Source organism: Piliocolobus tephrosceles, chromosome 13, assembly GCF_002776525.5.
Source record: "Piliocolobus tephrosceles isolate RC106 chromosome 13, ASM277652v3, whole genome shotgun sequence".
NCBI lineage: Eukaryota > Metazoa > Chordata > Mammalia > Primates > Cercopithecidae > Piliocolobus > Piliocolobus tephrosceles.
The window spans coordinates 4048935-4072754 of record NC_045446.1 but is presented as its reverse complement, the minus strand read 5'-3'; the positions used below and the strand labels follow the sequence as shown (position 1 = coordinate 4072754).

Sequence of the window (23820 nt, the reverse complement as noted above, 5' to 3'; positions counted from 1 at the left end):
GCGCGATCTCAGCTCACTGCAACCTTCACCTCCTGGGTTTGAGCGATTCTCCTGCCTCAGCCTCCCAGGTAGCTGGGATTACAGGCGCCTGCCACCATGCCTGGCTACTTTTTGTATATTTATTAGAGATGGGGTTTTACCAGGTTGGCCAGGATGGTCTCGGACTCCTGACCTCAAGTGATCCACCTGCCTCGGCCTCCCAAAATGCTGGGATTACAGGCATGAGCCACTGTGCCTGGCCACCAGTTTTGTTTTTGTTTTTGTTTGACACAGGGTTTCTGTTGCCTGTGCTGGAGTGGTCCTTTTGCCTAAGCCTCCACCACAGGTATACGCCACCATACCTGGCTAATTTTTGTCTTAAAAAAATGTTTTTTTGGTAGAGACAGGGTCTTGCCATGCTACCCAGGCTGGTCTCAAACTCCTGACCTCCAGCAATCCTCCTGCCTTGGCCTCTCAAAGTGTTGGGATTACAGGCATGAGCCCCTCCATCTGGCCAAATTCTTTAAACAACTTGTAACAACTATGATGTATTCATTACTGAGTTAAATAAAATTTTGGACGTGTTTATTTTATATATGTATGAAAGTCATGATTTTACCTTTAAGAAATGATCAACACCTGACATTTCCTTTCGCCACCCGCACTCCCAGTTCATCCTCACATCTGACAGTTTAGCTTTCTAAATGCCTCTTGCATCTATCCACTTCTCCCCATCTTACCTGCCACCAGTGGTCTGCCTGAATTGGCTACATTAGGCTCTACCTGGCCCTTCTCCCATCCATTCTCCACACAGCAGCCAGAGTGATCTCATTACAATTCAAACTTCATGATGTCCTATTTATTTATTTATTTAGCGATGGCGGGCGGCCAGCGGGGAGGGTCTCACTATGCTGACCAGGCTGGTCTCGAACTTCTGGCCTCAGGCGATCCTCCCATGTCAGCCTCCCAAAGGGCTAGGATTACAGGCGTGGGCCACTGCGCCTGGCCCAAATTTCATGATGTCTCTTATCTGCTTAACTTCCTCCAAGGACTTCCCATGTCTCCCAGAATAAAGACGGAGGTCCTCGCTGTGCTCTTTCGGCCCCTGCATGACCTGACCTCTCACACCACAGCTCCGCTGCACCACCAGCCCTCTGCCATGCTGAGCTGAGCCTCCTTCAGTTCTCCTGCTGCAAGACCTTTCCTGCCTCTGCGCCTCTGAACCTGCTGTTGCCTGGCCTGGAACATTCTTCCCTCCTTACCTTGTTTACTCCTATGGGGCCTTCACATCTTGGCTAACATGTGAATCGCCCAAAGAAACCTCTGGTCTCCCAGGGGTTCAGGTCCTACCGTCTCTCCAGTACGATGTCATGAAACTCTCACTTCTTGGCATTTATCTCACTTCCCAGGTGAGTACCCATGTGGTTTAATGCTTGACTCACCTTCTAGGCTGCTAGGTCCCTGTGGCCGGGGCTCGCGTCGCTGGCACGCATGTGGCCCTTTCTGGACGGGTGCATGGTGAGCGGACGAGGACGGCTGGGTGCGCGCGAAGAGAAGATGAAGAGATGAAGAGGCTCCCAGCTCCCGGGCTCAAGGCATGCGCATCGCCTGAGCTGGCTTCCTTCCCTCGGCCCCGGGAAGCGCCGCGGAGCCTGAGACCCCGCCGTGGGCTGTGTGCTTCTCAGCCCCCCTCGTCTGCGCGCGCAACGCTACTTTCGAGCGCGCTCTGCAAACTCGTCACAGGCCGGGCTCGCGTTTCGCCAGCTGCTGGCGGACTCCCGGGGCTCTTGGGGGCCGGGACGCAGGAAGGGGAGGGGTCGGGGGGCGGGGCCGCGCGGGGGACCCGGATGTGGCCCCGCCCCCGCCCGCGGAACCGGAAGTAGAGCCTGGCGCCTGGGAGCGGCGGGCGCGGCGGGATCCAGAGCCGACCCGGCCGGACCGACCCCAGGCGGCGGTGAGCTAGCGCGACGTCCGCCCGGGATGCAGGCTCGGCTCTGCTTCTTCCCTCCTGTGGCGTCGCCGGGCCGCGAAAGGGGAAGGAAGCGGCGGCCGCAGCGGTCTCACCGCTCTTCCGCTCGCGGTTTCGGGGGCCGGGGCAGAGTGGCCTGGCTTTTCCGGCCTGGGGCGGGGCCGGGCGAGGGCCGGGGGTCCGCGAGGGCCACGAGGACGGGTCTGGGCCTCAGGGGGCAGAGGGGCACGGAAGGCTCGGGGCTGGGGTCCGCGGAGGAAGGTTGGAGAGGGTCCAAATGTGGGGGTCTCAGCTCTGAGGGGAGGGTCCCTGGACCCTGGAGGGCCCCAGGGCCGGAGAGGGGCCAGGGTGGGAGGGGTCGTGGGTCCGAGGGAATAGGAGAGGGGGATGGGCTCCGAGGGGGAAGGGATTGGGGCCCGAGGGGGAAGGGCTGGGCCTGTGGAGTTCGGAGGTCCGAGCGGCGGGGGCCGGGGTTGGAGGAGCCGTGGAAGGTGGGTGTGGGGGGTCTCAAGGAAAGGGCGAGGGGTTTTAGAAGGAGGGGTCCGGGCGCAGAGGGAAAGGGATGAGGTCCGAGGGGAGGGGATTGGGGTCTGACGGGAAGGGGTCCAGGCGCAGGACTGCAGGGATGGGGTCCGAGGGGAGGGAATTGGGGCTCGAGGGGAAAGGGTCGGGGCGCAGAGAAAAGGGATAGGGTCCGAGGGGAGGGATCCGTGTGCAGGGGAAAGAGATGGGGTCCGCGGGGTCAAGGCGCCTGGGGTCCGCGGCTTTGAGGGGCTCGCTGTGGGACGTGGCGGAGCAGCTGGAGATCTACCCGGCCTGTACCTGAGCGAAGGTTTTGCAATCAGGTCAATGGAGGCAGCGAGGCGCGGCTGCAGCTAGTCGTGAGGCTCTAAATTTGGAACCGTCCCTCCTTCGGGGTGTGTTTAAAATCACCAGAACGGTGCTGTGGGGCTTTCTGTTACGTTTCCATCACCTGGATAGTCTAACGGATGCCCAATCCCCAGCGCTGGAAGGCCTCGGGTGGGAAGGGACAGGGCTTCCTCCCACTGGAATCTGTGGACGTGTCGGGCCCTTTGGGGAGGAATTCATTTTCTGCTGAAGGAAGCTCCGGAGGCATCCGATGAGCGCTCCCTGCAATCCCATGCGCTCCCTTTGGGCTCGGTGTTGACTTAGCTGCACACGCTCTAAGTCAAGTGGGGGACTTCACCCACTAGGTCATTAAGCATGATCCAGCCCTCAAGCCCGGCCGGGCCCAAGGCTGTGGTGCAGGAGGGGCCGGCCGCCTGCCCCTGCCTCTATTCCCGTGTTTGACCGTGTGGGTGAGTCACCGGCTCCAGAGCACTGAGTCAGTCCTGTCTCTCCTTTGGTTAGAGAAGTATTCGCCAGATACTCAAGGAACAAGGAAGAGTCTTTTAAGTGGGACTCTATAAAAAGTTGGGGAGGCAGGGTTGTTTTGATATTAGGTCCCCTAGAACTGGAAGCTAACCCATTGCTAAATCTTACTGAAAAGAAATTTCTTTTGGCCTGGGGCGGGGGTGCAGTGGCTCACACCTGTAATCGTTGCACTTTGGGAGACCAAAGTGAGAGGATCGTTTGAGGCCAGGAGTTCCAGACTAGCCTGGGTGACATAGGGAGACCTTGTGTCTACAAAAAAAAAAGAAAGAAAGAAAAAAAATTCGCTGTGCATGCTGGTGTGCACCTGTTGTCCCAGTACTTGGAACGCTGAGGCAAAGGATCTCAAGCCCAGGAGTTGAAGGCTGCAGTGAGACGATCGCACCAGTGTACTCCAGCCTGGGTGACAGAGCGAGACCCTGTCCCCAGGCTGGAGTGCAGCAGCTCTTTACAGGTGCCATCTAGCACACTGCAACCTTGAACTGCTGGCCTTAAGTAATCCTGCCACCTCAACCTCCCAAGTAGCTGGGACTGCAGGCCCAGCTAAAGCTGACTTTTAATTGTAGCATTTTGATGGACCTGTTTTGAAAACACTTAAAATGACAGTGCACATAATTGGCAATTCAGATATTCAGTCTGTGCCATGCAGTAGATGCTCTGAAAAAGGTGTCCTGAGAATGTGAATTGCTGTGAGCGCTGGTTGCTGCCTTGTGTTGCAGTATTCCCATGGCCTGGGCCAGCCAAGAGCAGGGGACTGTGCTCCAGGAGCAGGCTTGGCTTTCCCTGTGGCCCAGCCCACCCCATCTGCTCACACACTGCTTTGAGTGAACAGAGTAAATGTTGGGGGCAGGGTTTCCCTTGAGTAAGTGTGGTGTAGAAAGTGTGCCTGTGATGGCGATTTTGGCTAAGCAGATGTCTGTTTCCTTTCTCCTCCTGCTCTGCCATAGATGCTGAGGCTAATGGAAAGTTGATGCTAGATGGACGTTTCTGTCCCGTCATTTAAAACATTCTTTGGCCGGGCTCAGTGGCTCACACCTGTAATCTCAGCACTTTGGGAGGCCAAGGGCAGGTGGATTGCTTGAGCCCAGGAGTTTCGAGATCAGCCTAGGCAACATGGAGAAACCCCATCTCTATTAAAAATAGAAAAATTGGCCGGGCATGGTGGCTCACACCTGTAATCCCAGCACTTTGGGAGGCTGAGGGGGGCAGATCATGAGGTCAGGAGATCGAGACCATCCTGGCTAACAGTGAAACCCCGTCTCTACTAAAAAAAATACGAAAAATTAGCCGGGCGTGGTGACGGGCGCCTGTAGTCCCAGCTACTCAGGAGGTTGAAGCAGAAGAATCGCTTGAACCCAGGAGGTGGAGGTTGCAGTGAGCCAAGATCACGCTATTGCACTCCAGCCTGGGCAAAAGAGTGAGACTCCGTCTTGAAAAAAAAAAAAAAAAAATTAGCTGGGTGTGGTGGTGCATTCCTATAGTCTCAGCTACTGGGGAGGCTGAGGTGGGAGGATCGCCTGAGCCTGGGATACAGAGGTTGCAGTGAGCTGAGATTGTGCCTCTGCACTCTAGCCTGGGGCACAGTGCAAGACCCTGACTCAAAAAAAAAAAAAAAAAGGCTGGTGGGGGGCGGTTAGGCGTGGTGGCTCATACCTGTAATCCCAGCACTTTGAGAGACTGAGGCTGGCAAATCACTTGAGGCCAAGAGTTGGAGATCAGCCTGTACCAACATAATGAAACCCCATCTCTACTAAAAACGTAAAAAATTAGCTGGGTGCGGTGGTGCATGCCTGTAATCCCAGCTACTCGGGAGGCTGAGGCAGGAAAATCACTTGGACCTGGGAGACAGAGGTTGCAGTGAGCCAAGATGGCACCATTGCACTCCAGCCTGGGCAACAGAGCAAGACTCTGAAAAAAAAAAAATTCTCGTATAGAGGAATTTTTCACTCTGTCTAGACAGCAAGAGGTCACGTTTGTGCAATCTGATTTGTACACTGACATTTGCAAGGAAGGTGTAATGTTGAGGTTGGACAGATTCATCATCTTTTGAACCGTATTGTAACAGCTTTATTGAGATAAAATTCACATACCATACAATGTACCTGTTTAATGTGTACTGTCTACTGGTGTTTAGGATCTTCATGCAGTTGTACGACTATCACCACAATCAATTTCAGAATAATTTTATCACCTCAAAAAGAAGCTTTTGTACCTTTTAGCCATGACTTCCCGATCCCCACCACCGCCATCCGCCCAGCCCTGGGCAACCAGTAATGTATCTTTTGTCTCTGTAGATTTGCCAGCTCCAGACATTTCCTAGAAATTGAATCATATAATATGTGGTCTTTTGTGCATGGTTTTCCTTTGTGTAATGGATTTGAGGTCCCTCCACACTGCAGCAGGTGTCACTGCTGGATCCTCTTTGTGGTGGAAATAATGCGTTTGTGTTAGGTAGACCACAGGCTATGTATCTATCAGTTGATGGACATTTGGAGTGTTTCCGTGTTTTGGCTGCTATGAATGGTGCTGTTCTGAACACTCATGCACAAGTTTTTGTGTGCTTATACTTTATTTCTCTTGGGCATAGACCTAGGAGTGGAGTTGCTGAGTCATACAGTACCTGAGTTTAACCTTCTGAGGAACTGCCAGACCTTTTCCATTTAACATTCCTATCAGCAGTCGATGAGGCTTCCGGTTTCTCCACACCGTTGCTGAGACTTGTCATCGTCTGTTTTATTTGAGTCATCCTAGTGGGTATGAGTTGGGTTCTCATTGTGGTTTTGATTTGCGTTTTCCTGATGGTTAATGACATTGAACAAACTTTTCCTGAGCTTGTTGGCCATTTGTATATCTCCTCTGAAGAAATGTCTCTTCAGGTCCTTCGCTCATTTTTAAATGGGGTTATTTGTCCTTTTTATTATTGAATTATAAGAGTTCCTTTTTTTTTTTTTTTGAGATGGAGTCTCACTCTGTTGCCCAGGCTGGAGTGCAGTGGCACAATCTTGGCTCACTGCAACCTCCGCCTCCAAGGTTCAAGCAGCTCTCCTGCCTCAGCCTCCCGAGTAGCTGGGACTACAGGCACACATCCCCATGCCCAGCTAATTTTTGTATTTTTGATAGAGACGGGGTTTCACCATGTTGGCCAGGATGGTCTCGATCTCTTGACCTGGTAATCTGCCTGCCTTGGCCTCCTGAAGTGCTGGGATTACAGGCGTGAGCCACTGTGCCCAGCCAAGAGTGCTTTATATATTCTGGATATACGGTTCAAAATAGTTTTCTCTTGGGATCGTCTTGTCACCTTCTTGATGAAGCACAGAATTTTTAATTTTGTACAATTTATTTTTTTCCTCTTGTGTTTTGGTGTCGTATCTAAGAAACTATTGCCAAATTCAAAGTCACAAAAATTTACACCTTTTTAGGATTTTAGTTCAATTTTGAGTTAATTTTTCTGTATGGTTTTGAGGTAGGGGTCTAGAGGCTTTATCTTTGGAGCCACAAAATAATCAAGCCTATTTTCTATTAGTTATTTTTGTGATTTTTTAAAAAAAATTTCAAATATTGAGAATATTAAATTGTGGATTTGAGCCTATCCTTAGCTGCTCATGAGATTTTTTATGTTTTACTTTATGATTGATTTATGTATGAGACAGGGTCTCTGTCTCCCAGGCTGGAGTGCAGTGGTGTGATCATGGCTTACTGCACCCTTGAGCTCCTGGGCTCAAGCAGTTCCCCCACCTTAGCCTCCTGAGTAGCTGGGACTACAGGTATACACGACCATGTCTGGCTAATGCTTTAGACAGAGTTGTAGAGATGCCTGCTGATTACACTAATAACTGTAGTAACCAGAATGTACCAAGCAATCTGGAGAAGTTAGGATTGCCAAAGGGAATTGGGGAGAGAGATGGAGCAAATAGTTGGGTCAGGAACCACATAGGAACTTAATTGCCAGGAGGGCCAGCCAGGCACCATCCCCTAGTACCTAATGCATGAGAAACCACTCTGCCTGTGGCCAGCTTGTTCCTAGGGACAAGGGGATTTCATTCGTCGACGTGTGATGTTTAGCAGTATGGTGTCCAGTTGAGGCTGATGTGTGGTCCTAGGGAAGGGGTCATGTGCTTGGCCACCCTCTGGGGAACTGGAGTCTTGCTCCCTGTGCAGTAACCATATACGTTCATTACGAATGCAGCCTCCTCCTCTTCGGCTCTCCAGCTGCTGCTATCATGTCTTGAGACAGTCACCGTACCTGTGTTTTCTCCCGGCCATATCAGATCCTCTCAAGGAGTGTTTTTCTTATGTTATTGTTTTAAAAAGCTCACAGTAACAATTTTCTTTTATAATGTTATTAATTAGAATGAATAAAAAGTGAAAATCTCTCAGAATTATAGCAAACAGTAAACGCATACTAGCAATTAAGGCGGTAATTTCTGTTTGCATTCATTAAGAAACATGATGTAGGCCGGGCATGGTGGCTCATGACTGTAATCCCAGCACTCTGGGAGGCCAAGGCAGGCAGATCACCTGAGGTCGGGAGTTTGAGACCAGCCTGACCAACATGGAGAAAACCCGTCTCTACTAAAAATACAAAATTAGCCAGGTGTGGTGGCTCATGCCTGTAGTCCCAGCTGCTCGGGAGGCTGAGGCAGGAGAATCGCTTGAACGTGGGAGGTGGAGGTTGCAGTGAGCCGCAGTTGTGCCACTGCACTCCAGCCTGGACAACAAAAGCAAAATTCCATCTCAAAAAACAAGCAAACAAAAAAAACAATCATCATGTAGTTAGAAATCTTTTAAAACTTATTTCTTTAGTTTCTCTGTGTTGAACTTTTTTATTAGTAAAATGCAAATCTTCTATCCTCATTTCAGATTTCATCACAAAACCTTATTATATTTGGGAGGATTTCTGAAGTTTTCTAAAAAGATCTCCACACAGAAGGGTTTGCCCAGGGAGCTGCTCAACAGACATCCTTCTGAGCTTTTACTCTTAATCTTTTTACAGACGGAATCATTCTCCAATGCCTGGAAATTCCTCATTGGATTCCTCTGTGTTTTAAACAGAGTTTTGTGAACAACCTTTTATCTCCAAGCGGAAAGAAAGGTACTTGTGCCTGGTGAACATCCTAACATTCTTTTCCTGTGGATGGAAAGGGCAAAAATCCCTTTAACAGGAAACGGGGGAGGTTGCTGTGTCTGTGGATTTACTGGGAGAGAGATGATAATTTTCTGGGAGGAAATTTCATTGTTTAGAAGATGAAGTCAGGTTTCTGTTGTGTATGACTTAGAGGAGACAATTGCAGAAAACTCTGGAATTGAGGAAGGGAACTCATTCCTGTCCTCGCTGAGGGGGAAATCTGGCCCCTTCCCCACCCTATGAAAGTGGGTGGGGCCCCCAGGTGCAGGTCTGTGAAGCTTGCAGGTGCCTGCCCCGCCCCTGGTGAAGCTGCCTCCAGGAAGAGGAGCGGAGACTGTTCTCTGCTAATCTTTCCCTGAGGAGCCTGAGAAAGTACCAGGCAAAGATACCGGCCTTCTTTCACCTTTGACTTGGGGTTGAAGTCCCAGCCCTGCAGGGACTCCCGGCCTTTCTTGCAGCCACTTCCTCAGTGGTGGGAACCATAGGCAGCTGAAGTTCCGCGGGCGGGCAGCCCCCTCGCCAGGGCAGCGTGGTGCCGTGGGGCGGCCGGAGACTGAGCATCCCGTTTCTCTTTCCTGCAGCCGTTGCTTCATTTATAAATGGGCGCATTGGGACAAGACGGACTGGTTGTGCCTTTCAGTTCTAAGATTCTAATTCATCTGTTCTCTAAAATCCTGGCAAAAGCAGATCACTCTGGAAATTTCTTGCCATGCTTTGGGCATTGACTCGAGGTTCCAGGGGCATTGTTGGTCCTGCTACACCCCTTGGCAGACAGTTCTTCCCCGAGAGACAAAGTCGCATCTAGAAATTTGAGAGCATGGTGCTCTGATTGGTCCCTCACTGTCACATTGGATTTGGACTTGAGACCCAGCCAGGCTGGACGGGGAGGAGCCAGATGGGACATTCTCAGGCTGCCAAGGGCTTTTGTCCCGTTCAGATTCAGGGCGCTAGAGTCCCAACATGGCACCTGAGGAAAAGTGAATTGGGTGTCCTCAGTTCAGACCCCTGGGCACAGCTTCTGGTTGTTTGATTTAAAATAATCTCTCAGTTGCTCTGTGGCCTATGTGAAATTTTATTACCATTTCTGTGGAAAAGGAATCAGTTCTTTTTATACATAGTTTGTTTTTTTTTTTAAACCCTTAAAAGTTTCGATTTTACCACTGCAGTTACAAGAAGAATTGTCTTGTTAGGGTTTACAGGTGTGCCATTGTTCTCTATAACAGAGTTCTGTTTTCTCCCAAGTAGAGAGTAAAGCAATTCTCTGATAAATTACTTGAAACATTTATTAAATTGTAAGTCTGAATTAGGAAAGTTATTGTTATCGTTTCAGTAAGCACTTGAAATCAAAATGGGTGCACTTTTTAAGAAATTGTGATAAAATACACATACCGTGAGATCTACCATTCGTAACATTTAGTGTATTTATAATATATAACACACGGTGTGTTTATTTTTGGTTGGAAGCTATCATATGATTGGGCAGGACGGGAATATGTTCTTAATGAATGCAGTAAGTGCACACCCGACTTTTTATTTTGCAGAAAATTTTCTCACTTGAGTTGAAGCCAAAGAGTATTTGCAATATATTTCTGACGCCAGGGGACAGCAGTATTAGAACCCCGAGGGGAAGCTTCTTTCACTCCTGTGGTTGTCATTCAGGCTTAGGGATCATGAAGGATTGGCTGGTCCTGCAGCCTCGTCCTCCTGGGTCGCCTAGAATCTCGGTAGTTTTGGCCAAAGGGCTCATCTTCTGGCCTCTGTGGATGGCACCCTGAGGCCTCCGTAACCCTCCCCGGCCGCTCTTTCAGATGTGGAAAGCTTCAGCAGGCCACGCTGTGTCCATCACCCAGGATGATGCGGGGGCCGATGACTGGGAGACCGACCCTGATTTTGTGGTAGGAGCCGCCAGCCTTTGCTTTCCTTTTTCGTGAAGTGGAAGTGGCTCTCCTGGGTTTTTCTTTGATGGGGTGGTGGTTTGTTGGTGTCGCAATCCAGGCTGTGAGATTTACTAGTTGGTTTTCTTTTCAGAATGACGTGAGTGAGAAGGAGCAAAGATGGGGTGCCAAGACCGTGCAGGGCTCCGGGCACCAGGAGCATATCAAGTAAGAGGCGTCGCCACCACCCTCCCGAGGGCCCCTCTGTGGGTGGAGCCCCAGGTGCAACAGAGCTCATGGTCGTCTGTGGAGGGACAGCCTGTGTGGAAACTGCTTTTATCTTCTTGACCTGATACCATGCAGTAAATGAATATAAGACACACACATATATGTGTGTGTATGTAATGTGTGTGTTTATATGTGTATATTTAGATACTTATGTGCTCAGTAATTTTTAAATTCCCATTGCAGACAATTTCCATGTTTATAATTTTAGAGTGTCTGCTTCTCAGTATTGTAGCTTTTCTCAGGGAACCCTTCCCCAAGCTCTGCCTTACACGCAGGAGGTTTCTGAAGTATGAGACGTCTGAGTAACTGAGACCTTAAATGCCCTGTCCCTTTTTTTCTTATCTGGAAATGATTGTGTGTTAATGGTGGGGTACTGTGAGCTTTGTGTTCTTATCAAACGCCTGGAGGAGGGAACTGAGCGAACCCTGTCACTGTTTCTCTATCTAAAATGCCAGCTCTTGGGGCAGTTTTTTTTTTTTCCTCAGGAAGTGTAGATAAAAGGAACATTTAAAATGTGCTCAGACTTTTATTTTAGGCCACACTGGGTTCAGAGTGGATCCTCCTTTCCCGGGCTGTGAAGGCAGCACCACTGACCCGGTGACCGCCTCAGTGTCCTGGCGAGACTGTCCTGCTTGGCCATGGTCCCTTCAGCTGAGAAAGATTCAGTCCATCATCCAGAAAAGAAGGCACAGTCTGCCCAGTGGCTTTTTATTTTGTTTTTAAAGATTTATTTATTTATTTATTTTGAGACAGGGTCTCACTCTGTCACCCGGGCTGGAGTGCAGTGGTGCAATCATAGCTCACTGCAGCCTTGACTTCCTGGGTTCTCGCCTCAGCTTCCTAAGTAGCTGGAACCATGGATGCACACCACCATGGCCAGCTAAGTTCTTTCATTTCTTTTAAAGACGGGGTCTTGCTTTTGTTGCTCAGGCTGGTCTTGAACTCCTGGGCTCAGGTGATTCCCCTGCCTCAGCCTCCCGAAGTGCTGGGATCACAGGTGTGCACTGCCGCACCTGGCCCACAGTGGCTTTTTATACGCAAGTTTTAGTCCCTCCCTGGCTTGCTCAGCACACTCCCTTCCACAGAACCAACTTCGGAACTCCAGTGGCCGTGCGGCTGCCCAGGACAAGAGACTGGGATGGGCTGACTTAGGAGTCCACTGTAGCCTTGGGTATTTGCTATGGCGTTAAGCAGACTCCTGAATTCATTGAGTCATCGTACCTCTCCTCATCTCTTCTGTTCCCTGTAGCTTCAAAACATGTCTTATAGGGTGGCTTGGAGAAAAAAACAACTCTCCAATACAAAAGCCTCGGGTTGCTTAGAATTCAGAGAGGAGCATGTGGGGAATTTGCCCGTTCTTCATGCTCTGGGGCCTTCCCGGATTTTAGGAGTGGCGTCTGTCTTTCCCCTGCTCACCAGGGTATTGGGCGGTTTCCGAGCCTGGTTTGTATTTCATCCTCAGTTGTAGCATTGTTGTCCAGATGTCGAAGGTGGTGGCCTGGTGTCTCCTGGGCAGAAAGTGTGAATGCCAGAGTGGCCTTCATACCACGCTGGGGTCTCTCAATGACAGCTGTGTCCTGCCTGCCAGATTTGAGCACACCTTGTCATCTGTTTCATCATCTGCTGTATTAAACATTGTCAATGGCGTTTAGATGTTAAATTCTGAAACGCTTTCCTCACATCTTTGAATGTATAAAAAAGCTGGAGTACTTCAAGTACAGACGAGCCATCTACATGTTCAGCACCACTGGACTTCTGCCAGTGACTGGAAAGGGGCATAGCCTCGTGTTCCCCTCTACCTCTGCACGATTACAGACTGGCTTTCCTGTTCTCTGTGTGTGAATAAAGGCCAGGTTTGGGTAGAGCCATCTTTAGCGGGGATTTGGGACGACCCCACTGTCTGCCTTCAGATTCACGTTCTGTCTCCCACGGAGCATGCGTCTGACACTGCGGACTGCCGAAGTGGGTGTACCAGCTGGCAGAATAGTCAGGAAGGCACAGTGCAGGGAGAGAATTGGTGAACGTCAGATAGGCAGATTTACAAATATAATGTCACCTGTTCTTATTTATCACACCGGGAGGCAAAGCTGCACATCTGTTTATTGATTTGTTCCTGTTTCCATCTCTTCCTTCAAGCATACACAAGCTGAGGGAGAATGTCTTTCAAGAACATCAGACCCTTAAGGAGAAGGAACTTGAAACAGGACCCAAAGCCTCCCACGGCTATGGAGGGAAATTTGGTGTGGAACAAGACCGAATGGATAAGGTGAGTGGCCCGCGGCTGCCTGTGCCGGGCTCCTGGTGCGCTTGGACCACCCGACTGAGTGGCAGAGTCGTCCCTCAGACTTTCCTTCGATCAGCAGTTTTGAGTCAATCTGCTGAGGCTGAGATTTGCCCATAGTAGACCCCTGTTGGTCGGACTTGCTCATGAAGTACTCTAGCTTTCTTCAAAGCTCGCTGAGAACCCTCAGAGGTGCTGGAGCACGGGTGGTACGTGGGGAGGCCCAGAGCGGGAGACTGGCCCTCAGAGGCAGCCTTGTGATCAGGACAGAAGTCCAGAAGCATCTTGGCTCCAGGTGTCATCATTGTCAATGCCTCCGGTTCCAGCTTGCAGCCTAAGTCATGCTAGTCCGAAGACCAAAGTCAACTCGGTAGGCCCCCATGGTTCACAGCACACACGGAAATTCAGCCAAAGGCCTAGCTAACATGCTTCATGCGTTCAGTGACTGTCAGAGCAGTCTGTCCCTTGTCTAAATGGGGCACCCATCAGGCTGGGGATAGTGCTCGCTCTATTTGAGAGGTCTGGGAGAGCCTCCCAGGAGCCATCATTGATGGGATGCAAACTGCCATGCAGATGTTGATTGAGGACTTTGGCCAAATGCCTCCAGCTCCACCCGTACTTTAGGTCCTCTCTACCCTAAGAAAGGGAGCCCCATTAGCTCAGGAGGGCTACCTTTTCCTTCCTGGAGAGAAGATGGAAGAGGTCGTGGTGTGTTTGCATGTTTCTTCAGTAAAACAGACATCCTGGAGGTGAACTTTTGAGTCTGAGCAACATAAGCTTGTTCTGACCTGACAGATGCTTGCCTTTACCCTGTGGAAAGAAGTGTTTCAGCCAGTGTCGGATTCCAGCCGGTAATTCCATACCTCTCCCGCCTCGTGCACCAGCCGGATGAACATTTGAGCTGGGCACGGGATGATGTTGCCATGTCATAGTGAGCTGCACCTTGCTCTGTCCCCTGCAGAGTAGGTGATGTGGTGGCCTGGCAGGGCCCCCCAAACCACAATCATAAATAGCCTGGGGGAGGAGTGGGGTGAGGGACCATCTGCAGGAAGGAGACATGGATGTTGCTGTGTCACTACCACAGAGATGCGCTGACACTGAGGAGAGCAGTGTGTGCAGAATCATCATCTCTGAAGTCTAAAAAAAGTCCACTAGCTTTTAGGAGTGTAAACAGGCAGACGGACCCCTGTGTTCAGTGCAGTGAGCGAAGCGTGTGAAGACAGATGGACCCCGTGTTCAGTTCAGTGAGCGAAGCATGTGCAAACGGACAGACGAACGCCTGTGTTCAGTGCAGAGAATGAAGCATGTGCAGACGGACAGACGGAATCCATATGTTCAGTGCAGTGAACAAAGCATGTGCAGATGGACAGACGGAGTTCATGTGTTCAGTGCAGTGAGCGAAGCAAGTCGGTAGAAGCCTTTCTCAGCCCAGACTGAGACAAGCCCTGTGCTTACAGGGCTTGTGGGGAGTTAATGCAGAGAGAAATTTATTCTAAAAATGGGGCTCCCTGCTCTGGGTTGGGAAAGTTACATATTGGGGAAAAGAAAGGCAGTGTGTCAGGGAAAGCCTGGTAGGGAAGCTGTTGTGGCTTCTGTGCTGCTGCTTGGACTGCACCTTTTTTCAGCCCGAATCTCACTCACCCTGGAACCTGCAACTCAGGCCTTCTGGAGTGCCAGGCTCCCTGGAAGAGCCCTCACTTCCCTCTCTCCTGTGCCGTCTCCATGGCAGCCTCTGCTTCCCTCGTCAGCTGTCCTTGCCTCATCCTGCTGTCCTTGCCAGGGAGACTCCCCTCTGGGCTGGGCCTTTCAAGGGCTGGGACTTGTCATCCTCTCCTCGTGCCTGGCCCGGTGCCATGAGCCCCACCTCTTAGGCCAATGTGCTTGTGGAGTCTTGCTGTCACCTCTTAGCTGAAGCTGGAGAGCTCTCCTGGCAGGGCGAGTCCAGCAAGGGCTACTGCAGCTGCTCAGTCCCGGCTGGCACCTGGGCCAGGTTAGCTCTCAGCTCGGGTCAGCACCACGGGACAAATACGTTGTCAAAAATAACTCAGGGCCAGGTTCGGGACTCACATCTGTAATCACAGCATTTTGGGAGGCCGAGGCAGGAGGATCTGATGAGCCCAGGAGTTTGAGACCAGCCCGGGCAACATAGCAAGACCCCGTCTCTACAAAAACATAATTAACTGGACATGGTGGTGCACACCTGTAGTCCCAGCTGCTTGGGACTTAGCCTAGGCTAAGCAGGGAGGATCACTTGAGCCCGGGAGGTGGAGGCTGCAGCGTCCTATGATCGCACCATTACAGTCCAGCCTAGGCGACAGAGAGAGACCCCGTCTCAGGAAATAAATAGATAAACTCAGATTCCAGACTGAAGGGGAAATGGCTTAAGTTGTTTGTAACTTGCCCACTTCAGAAATTGAAAAAAATAAAACATTGAAATTTCTGCATTAAGAGTTGAGGAATAGGCCGGGCGCGGTGGCTCAAGCCGGTAATCCCAGCACTTGGGGAGAGTTGAGGAATATGTGCTACAGACTTCCAGAAAAAAAGAACACATTGAGGACCAGCACACGTGAGAGCAGCCTGGACGGGCTGTCCAGATTCTGTTGACGCTGGGGCCTAGCACGCCGCACCTTTCCCTTGCAACCGGTGGTGACGACACCCCTCACACGGGGCAGGCTTCCTTCTTGCTCCCTTGTCTCCTTGCATCCCGTAGCCCTGAGTCTACACATTCAGGCTTCAAGGTACAATCTCCCCAGCATGACTGTTTAATAACGTGATTTTGTCAATGTAAAATCAAATGCAATTTTGGAGATGAATCCCTTTCAATCAAAAAGTTGGAAACTTTGCCTGGTTGTCATTCTGGGCATGTCTTTAGATCCATTTTCCTGTAACTTCCTTCTGATGAAAACTCATGCTGGGGAATCCCTTTGGCACGTCTGCCTCTGCCACTCCTTCATCTGTGTGGGCCCCCAGAGGACATGGATGGGCAGTCTGTGCCACAGAGGGTTTGGAGGTGATGGCTCGTGTGGATGAGGAGTCAGCTGCCGACCTCAGAACAAACGTGGGAAGAAGAGGGCGCAGCACAGGCCCGAGGCTTAGGGCAAAACCTGCTTTTCATTCGGGGAAAGAGTGGACACTGTCTGAGTTGCCTGCTGTGTCAGCACCGCTGTGGGATGCTGCTCGGGTCAGTATGAGCGGCTCCACATACTAGAGGGAGTGAGAAGACGGGCCCCGGTGTGCCGTGGGCTTTCTCCACGACGTCTGCTGGGCCACGTGCCTGCACTGTCCGTGAAGGAGCCCTTGACCCGGCTCTGCTGTCAGCAGGGAGCCTCAGAACCCTGGGGCCTCGGTGTGCCCTGAGAGTGGGACTGTCAGGGCTGGAGCATCTTTTCTGCTTTGTGGACCAGAGGGTCTCGTCGGAACTGCCGAACGGAGTTGCAGAATCACAAAAGCAGCTGTGGACAGCACACCTGGGAATGGATGTGGCTGTCCCAGAGGCGTTACCTACAGAAGAACTGGGCGCCGGGTCTGGAAAGCCCAGGGGAACCCTCAGCTTTACCTGCTGGCTTTGGCGAACAGAAGGTCCCCAAACCTGTGTGCGCTGACGGGGGCTGACGACATTAATGATGCTGAAGCGAGCTGGCGTTGGGGCCGGCACCTGGCTCCTGCCTGAATGGGGTGCTGCTCAGCGGAAATCGAATATGAGCCTGTGTTTTGCAGACTATTTTTTGTGCTGATTCTTGGGTCATGTGATTCGCAGAGGTCCCACTTCAGTAAACGCCAGCAGCCGCCACACCGGCAGGTCTCACAGATCCTGCCACAGGCTGCCGGCTCTGTGTCCCTTCTTCATGCCCAGTGGTGTCAGACATCCCCACTGGTGGCCCCAACCTGCGGCCAGGGGTCCTGTGCAGCTTCCAGGAGCCCAAGGGCTGCGGTGGGCCATGAAAGCCTGCACCAAGGACCTGGACCTCCCAGGAGTCGGGCGCCCTCCTTGGCTCCCCAGATGGGTGTGTTCATGTAAGGTTTCCCTGCACTGAGCAGGAGGTGGCCTCCCCAGCCCTGCTCTGGGAGGAAGTGAAGCACCACGGTGTCGTCAGTATCTAATGCTTTGTGTTTGAACCCTGTCCAGTCAGCTGTCGGCCACGAATATCAGTCGAAACTTTCCAAGCACTGCTCACAGGTAGACTCGGTCCGCGGCTTCGGAGGCAAGTTTGGTGTCCAGATGGACAGAGTTGATCAGGTGAGTGATGCGGCGCTGGGGCTGGGGGGTTTGGGGCAAGGGGGAGTGTTCCCCGTAGCTCTGAGCCATATTGGGCCACTTGTAGTGGCAGGCAGGTGCCCTCCAGCTCTGCGGGACTGCAGAGACGGGCATCTCGCTCCCAGGATGCTCTGAGAGCCTGGGCCCACGGGAGAGGAAGCGGGATGCGGGGGGGCTTGCTACAGCAGTCCCTGCGGTCACTCTTCACTACGTGCCCCAGTATTGGACAGCCCTGTGTCTGTCCCAATGTGCCAGCAGGGACCATTGCCGCCCGTGTTTCTCACGTGTGTGCTGCTGTGACAGAGTGGCATCAGAGCCTGTTCCGGGGAGCGGGATGCGCTCATTGCGTCCAGGACTCAGGCTTTGCGTCCGGATGTTGTTGCAGTCATCCTGGGCCTGAGCCTCTTCTCCGATTCTCTTCAGCTCGGGGCTGGCGGCTCTTTTGTTTAACAGAGGAGCGATCAGGAGCCTGGAGGGAGCAGGGAGCTGATGCTGGTGGCAGATTGTGGCTTTGTGACATAGTAGCCACGGTTCTGAATTTGTGTGTCTGTGAAATGAGGGGGATGATCACACCTCTCTCATGGGTGTGCTCAGATGCCCCTCGCAGTGCCTGGCTGGTGGGAGTGCACCGCTGGTGGCCACTGCTATTCCTGTTACTAATATTAATGTTCTCAGCATGACTTATTTGAGAAGCGAGTGTTCGTGAAACCTGTGGAATGAATCGGCTGAGGACGCCCTGCCGCCACGTGCTAGGGAGGGCAGGTCGCCACGGATACGCCTTGGCCCGCGCCGCCCACTGGGCCTTGCGGAACGTTTGTTGTCTTGTCCGTTTAGGATGCCAGAGCTCTGGCGTTACTGCCACCTGCACCTGGCTTAGGAACCCAGAGGTCACAACATAACGTGTTTCATATTTTTTAAAATTTTATGTAATTAATTCAGAGAGATCGTTTCAGGGACATTGAAAAAATGGATTTCTCCCCACTTTTTAATGTGTTTTTGGTCATCACAGTCTGCCGTAGGCTTTGAATACCAGGGGAAGACTGAGAAGCACGCCTCTCAGAAAGGTAAGACGCGAAAGGCGCGGAAAGAGGCTGGCGCCCCAGGGGCCCTGATGGGGAGAGTCACGGCCACCTGAAGCTGTTTCCTGAGTGGTGGCTGTTGCCACAAGGAGGACCCTGCCCTCTTCATGTTTCTGGATCATGCGGATGCCACATGACGGATGCATTCCCCGTTACACAGCCTCCCCGGAGCCCTGGCATCTGCTGTCATTGTGGAGCCTCCCGCTTTAGCGGAAGCTGCCCTCCCTTCATCTGGGCAGCGCTCCTCCTGGAGAAGAGAGCTCTCAGATTTATCAGCAAAAAGCTAACTTCCCCCTCTAAGGATAGAAACCAGAGTTGTTAAATTCTTGTTTTCATTATACACATACGGTCTTAACTGCTGGTGATTAATCTTTATTACATCATACCATTTCTTTTTGAAAGACCAAAGCATATCGCTACCTTAAAGTTCTCAGTTTATTTTTTGCAAGCTTATTTAGTTCTTCCTCTTTAGTGTCATTGCATCATCCGGGGGAGCAAGCTCTCAGTCCTTAAGCAGTCTCGGTGCAGTCCAGGTGGAGGTAGCTGTGGTGTGGGCAGGCAGAGGGAGGATCAGGGTCTCGTTTCCCATGTTCAGCTGCGTGACTTTCTTCATGTGAGGCTTTCTCTTTCCATTTTTTTCATTTTGTTTTGTTTGTTTGTTTGTTTTGAAACAGAGTCTCGCTCTGTTGCCCAGGCTGCAGTGCCGTGGCACAATCTCGGCTCACTGCAAGCTCCTCCTTCTGGGTTCAAACGATTCTCCTGCCTCAGCCTCCCAAGTAGCTGGGATTACTGATGTGCAGCTCCACCCCTGGCTAATTTTTCTATTTTTTAGTACAGATGGGATTTTGCCACGTTGGCCAGGCTGGTCTCAAACTCCTGACCTCAAGTGATCCGCCTGCCTCAGCCTCCCAAAGTACTGGTTCTTTGTATGAAGCTTTCCAACTTTTACCTGAGCAGTAGATTTTCAAAGTGGGCATGCAGCTTCATTTCTGACCACAGAAAGGAACTGCCGTGTGACAGCTGACAGGGCCCGGTCCCCACCGTGTACCTGTTAGGAAGCGGGTCCAGCGTCACCTGTATGGAGCAGTGGGTGGCTTGTTGTACGCTGTAAAACGTGTGCTTGATCTGTTTGTGAGTTGTAACCACTACACGCTTCTGCTGAGTTTAACAAAAGGGACAGTTTAGTTTGTCCTCAGGCCCACGTGCTAACGGCTGCCCTGTCTCTTCAGACTACTCCAGTGGTTTTGGCGGCAAGTACGGCGTGCAGGCTGACCGAGTAGACAAGAGCGCCGTGGGCTTCGACTACCAGGGCAAAACGGAGAAGCACGAGTCACAGAGAGGTGGGGCGGACCCCATGGTCTGTAATGCGTTTGCTCCAGGAGCACCCACTAGGGCATTTTCTCTCCTCACACATGATCGTTGTAGATTTTTTAACTTAAAATGTTTGGTGTTCTTTTAGTACCAGTGCATGTGGGCTTTTCCTAATTCGAATGGCTGCACAGTTCCCCATCGTAGGAGGATTCCATAGTCCATGTAACCATTCCTTTTTTGAATGTGGAATTTAGGTTGTTTCTTTTTTTTTTTTTTTTTTTTGGTAGAGATGAGGTCTTGCCATGTTGCCCGGACTGGTCTTGAACTCCTTGGTCTCAAGCAATCCTCCACCACCTTGGTTTCCTTAAGTGCTGGGATTACAGGCGTGACCTGTAAATTTTTTTTTTTTTTCTTTTTTTTTTTTTTGAGACGGAGTCTCGCTCTATTGCCCAGGCTGGAGTGCAGTGGCCAGATCTCAGCTCACTGCAAGCTCTGCCTCCCGGGTTTACGCCATTCTCCTGCCTCAGCCTCCCGAGTAGCTGGGACTACAGGCGTCCGCCACCTCGCCCGGCTAGTTTTTTATATTTTTTAGTAGACACGGGGTTTCACCGTGTTAGCCAGGATGGTCTCAATCTCCTGACCTCATGATCCGCCCGTCTCGGCCTCCCAAAGTGCTGGGACTACAGGTCTGAGCCACCGCGCCTGGCCTTTTTTTTTTTTTCTTTTAGACGGAGTCTTGCTCTGTTGCCCAGGCTGGAGTGTAGTGGCGTGATCTCTGCTCACTGCAACCTCCACCTCTCTGGTTCAAGCAATTCTCATGCCTCAACCTCCCAGGTAGCTGGGATTACAGGCACATGCCGCCACGCCCATCTAATTTTTGTATTTTTAATAGAGACAGAGTTCTGCCATGTTGTCCAGGCTGGTCTTGAATTCCTGACCTCAGGTGGTTGGCCCGCCTCGGCCTCCCAAAGTGCTGGGATTACAGGTGTGAGCCACCGCACCCGACTGAAAATTGACTGCAGGGAACATTCTTGTACCTGTGTTTTGTTCACAAGTAATTATTAAAAAGAATCAACTCCTAGATGTGGAATTGCTGGGTGGAAGTCTATTGAATGTAAAATTTCTGTAGATAACTGCCACGTTGTGCTTGGAGCCTGTGCTGAGTTCTTCCTTCCCCACGGCATGACCTGTACACCAGCACTCAGAGAGTTTCCCAGGGCTGCAGAGCTGTGGCCTGCCCGTTTCCCTGCGCCTCTTTTGTTTGGCCTGCATATTTAAATTTTTAAAAATATTTGCCAACATTTGAAAACTGAGAGCCTGACTATTTAAAAACTCAGATATCTCAAAAAAAAAAAAAAAAAAAAAAAAGGTACCCCGAACCAAGAAACACCACTGGAAGATCCGACCACTCTGGCTTGGCATTTCCCTGAGGAAAGTGCCAGTGGCGTGAAGGGCAGCTTGGCCTGCAGTTTGTCGCGGACTGGCCTGGCCTGGGCTTTGTGCTGGTCAGGCCCTGCCTGCTGCGCAGGGCTGCTTGCCTCTGCTCTCTGCCTCTTTCCTGGGAACAATCCGTTCCTCCTCTTCCCGACACCGCACAGTTGTGAGCAGTGCATGCTCCGTGAAGCCGCGAGAGTGTGTGACTCCAGTGAGCCTGGGAGCATGGGCCGAGCACCTGGGCAGACTCAAGGCTCCTCAGATGCCTCAGGCCTTCTCTCCCAGGCCTTGATCCTCTGCATTTTTACTTTTAGTGGGATCATGAGAGATTCATGTTTTGGAATCACGGTGACATGCTAAATGCTTTCATTCTGAGTAGAACTGGTGTTTCTGGAAGATGCTCTGTGTGTGTCCGGTTTCCCGGTATCCCCCTGTTTGCTTCAGTTTGTGAAGAGTGGCCTTTAAAAGTCTTACCCCTGTGCCACCTCCTCCCCTTAGAGCCTTATCATAAACTCTCATCTCCTGCTAGCTTCTGGATGCAATGGATGATGTTACAGGAATTCGTCTGCTGTACTTTCTTTTTTGAGACAGAGTCTCTTGCTCTGTCCAGGCTGGAGTGCAGTGGCGCGATCTCAGCTCACTGCAGCCTCTGCCTTCCAGGTTCAGGAGACTCTCCTGCCTCAGCCTCCTGAGTAGCTGGGATTATAAGCATGCGCCACCACGCCCAGCTAATTGTTTTGTATTTTTAGTAGAGACGGGGTTTCACCATGTTGCCCAGGATGGTCTCGATCTCTTGACCTTGTGATCCGCCCATCTCAGCCTCCCAAAGTGCTGAGATTACAGGTGTGAGCTGCCGTGTCCGGCCTCTGCTGTACTTAAAATAATAATAATATAGTAATAATAATAATAATAATAATAATAATAATTTTTGTTTTTTGAGATGGAGTTTCACTCTTGTTGCTCAGGCTGGAGTGCAGTGGAGCAATCTCGGCTCACTGCAACCTCCACCTCCTGGGTTCCAGTGATCCTCCTGCCTCAGCCTCCCGAGTAGCTGGGATTACAGGTGTAGGCCGCCATGCCCAGGTAGTTTTGTATTTTTAGTAGAGGTGGGGATTCATCATGTTGGTCAGGCTGATCTTAAACCCCTGTCCTCAGGTGATCCTCCCACCTCAATCTCCCAAAGTGATGTGATTACAGATGTGAGCCCCCACCCCTGGCTTGTTTTTTTTAATTTTTAAAAAATTAGTTAATGATTTAACTTAGAGATGGGGTCTTGCTATGTTGCTCAGGCTGCACTCAGCCTCCTGGGCTCAAGCAGTCCTCCCTTCTCAGCCTCCTGAGTAGCTGGGTTACAGGCACATGCCCCCACCTCTGCTTACCACTCTTTATGTTTCTGTTATTACACATAAATAGCACCTTTAAATATTGTCTGTAGTATTCAGTGGCCCTACAGTGGACCCGAAAGATTTTTGTGTTTTTTTAATCAAACGCTAAAAGTCTTCCTTAAGGACTGCTAAGACCCTTGCTTGTTCACTGATTTCATTGCTCCCTTTAAAGCAGTCCTTTTTTTTGTTTGTTTTTAGATTACTCCAAAGGTTTCGGTGGCAAATACGGCATCGACAAGGACAAAGTGGATAAGAGCGCCGTTGGCTTTGAGTATCAAGGCAAAACGGAGAAGCATGAGTCCCAGAAAGGTGTCTTCCGTTTATCTTACCCTCCAGCCAGCAGCTAGTAACGTGGCAGGTGGTGGTCATTCCAGAAAAGGGAAGACAAAGCATTATTGACAGCCCTTAATGTAGATGTCTCGTTTTCATTAAATAACCAACTTGAAAACGGCACATCTAGAAACACGCTGCTAAATAAGAACTCGGAGCTTGCATGTTTTGGCGCTCCAGCGCCAGCGGCATTGCTTATCGTGGCGGCCGCACCCCGCACGTCCGTGTTGCCCGTGTGAGCCTGTGCTGCTTCGTGGTGCGGGTGGAAGCTGCATACCTGGGAGCTTCCGTGGGGTCCTGTCTGGCTTAATCACAATGCTGAGGTCATAGACTAGGTTATTTCCTGCCACTCTCCAAGGAGGCCTCTTCGTGGGTATTATCTAAAGTATTACCAAAGATCCAGAAGGGAAGGGTAGATTGAGTGAATCGAATGTGTTTAACTGTATTGAAAACATACTTTCTACCTGTGACCCGCACTACCTGCTAATAATGGGTTCTGGCCTTTCATTGTGCATGTAGACTATGTGAAAGGGTTTGGAGGAAAATTTGGTGTGCAGACAGACAGACAAGACAAATGTGCCCTTGGCTGGGATCACCAGGAGAAATTGCAGCTGCATGAATCCCAAAAAGGTACATTCCCTCTGCCTGTCTGCGAGATGGTTTTGGAAGTTTGTCTTTGTTCTTGTGGGTCAGTTGGTATGTGTTGTGTCTGCGTGTGCCTGCTGCACGTTGTTTTGTCTTCACTGTTTGAAGTTGTCCTGCGCACCCCCCCCAGTCTCCCAGTTCCAGAAACCCTCCAGCTAGTGTAGTCATAACCCCTCCCTGCTGACACAGGGGTGGTGCCCCAGAGAGCTGGGTTTACCTGGGAGTGGGGGTGCACTGGCCAAGCCTGCAGCAGGGGGCTGGGTTTACCCGGGAGTGGGGACATGGGCAGACCTGCAGCAGGGGGCTGGGTTTACCTGGGAGTGGGGACATGGGCAGACCTGCAGCAGGGGGCTAAATTTACCCGGGAATGGGGACAGGGGCAGACCTGCAGCAGGGGGCTGGGTTTACCCGGGAATGGGGACATGGGCAGACCTGCAGCAGGGGGCTGAATTTACCCGGGAATGGGGACATGG

General features: G+C 51.1%; 1 protein-coding gene and 1 pseudogene across 6 annotated transcripts in view; both read left to right on the top strand.

Moving 5' to 3' along the window:
• The first annotated feature begins 1092 nt into the window (after positions 1 to 1092).
• The window catches only part of CTTN (cortactin), a 38031-nt gene continuing 15303 nt past the window's right edge, over positions 1093 to 23820 (top strand). For 2 of the 6 annotated variants that reach the window (XM_023186466.3, XM_023186461.3), the window contains exons 1-10: positions 1801 to 1933; positions 8334 to 8432; positions 10274 to 10360; positions 10494 to 10567; positions 12764 to 12893; positions 17035 to 17145; positions 18173 to 18227; positions 19472 to 19582; positions 22571 to 22681; positions 23222 to 23332. In XM_023186466.3, the coding sequence (XP_023042234.1) occupies positions 10274 to 10360; positions 10494 to 10567; positions 12764 to 12893; positions 17035 to 17145; positions 18173 to 18227; positions 19472 to 19582; positions 22571 to 22681; positions 23222 to 23332 (790 nt within the window). In that variant the 5' untranslated portion in view covers positions 1801 to 1933; positions 8334 to 8432. Of the gene's footprint in view, positions 1389 to 1800; positions 1934 to 2420; positions 2440 to 8333; positions 8433 to 10273; positions 10361 to 10493; positions 10568 to 12763; positions 12894 to 17034; positions 17146 to 18172; positions 18228 to 19471; positions 19583 to 22570; positions 22682 to 23221; positions 23333 to 23820 lie in introns of those variants that run through there. The other 4 variants (XM_023186465.2, XM_023186460.2, XM_023186463.2 and 1 more) reach the window with 3 other exon arrangements.
• On the top strand, positions 19795 to 20859 carry LOC111522398 (annotated as a pseudogene).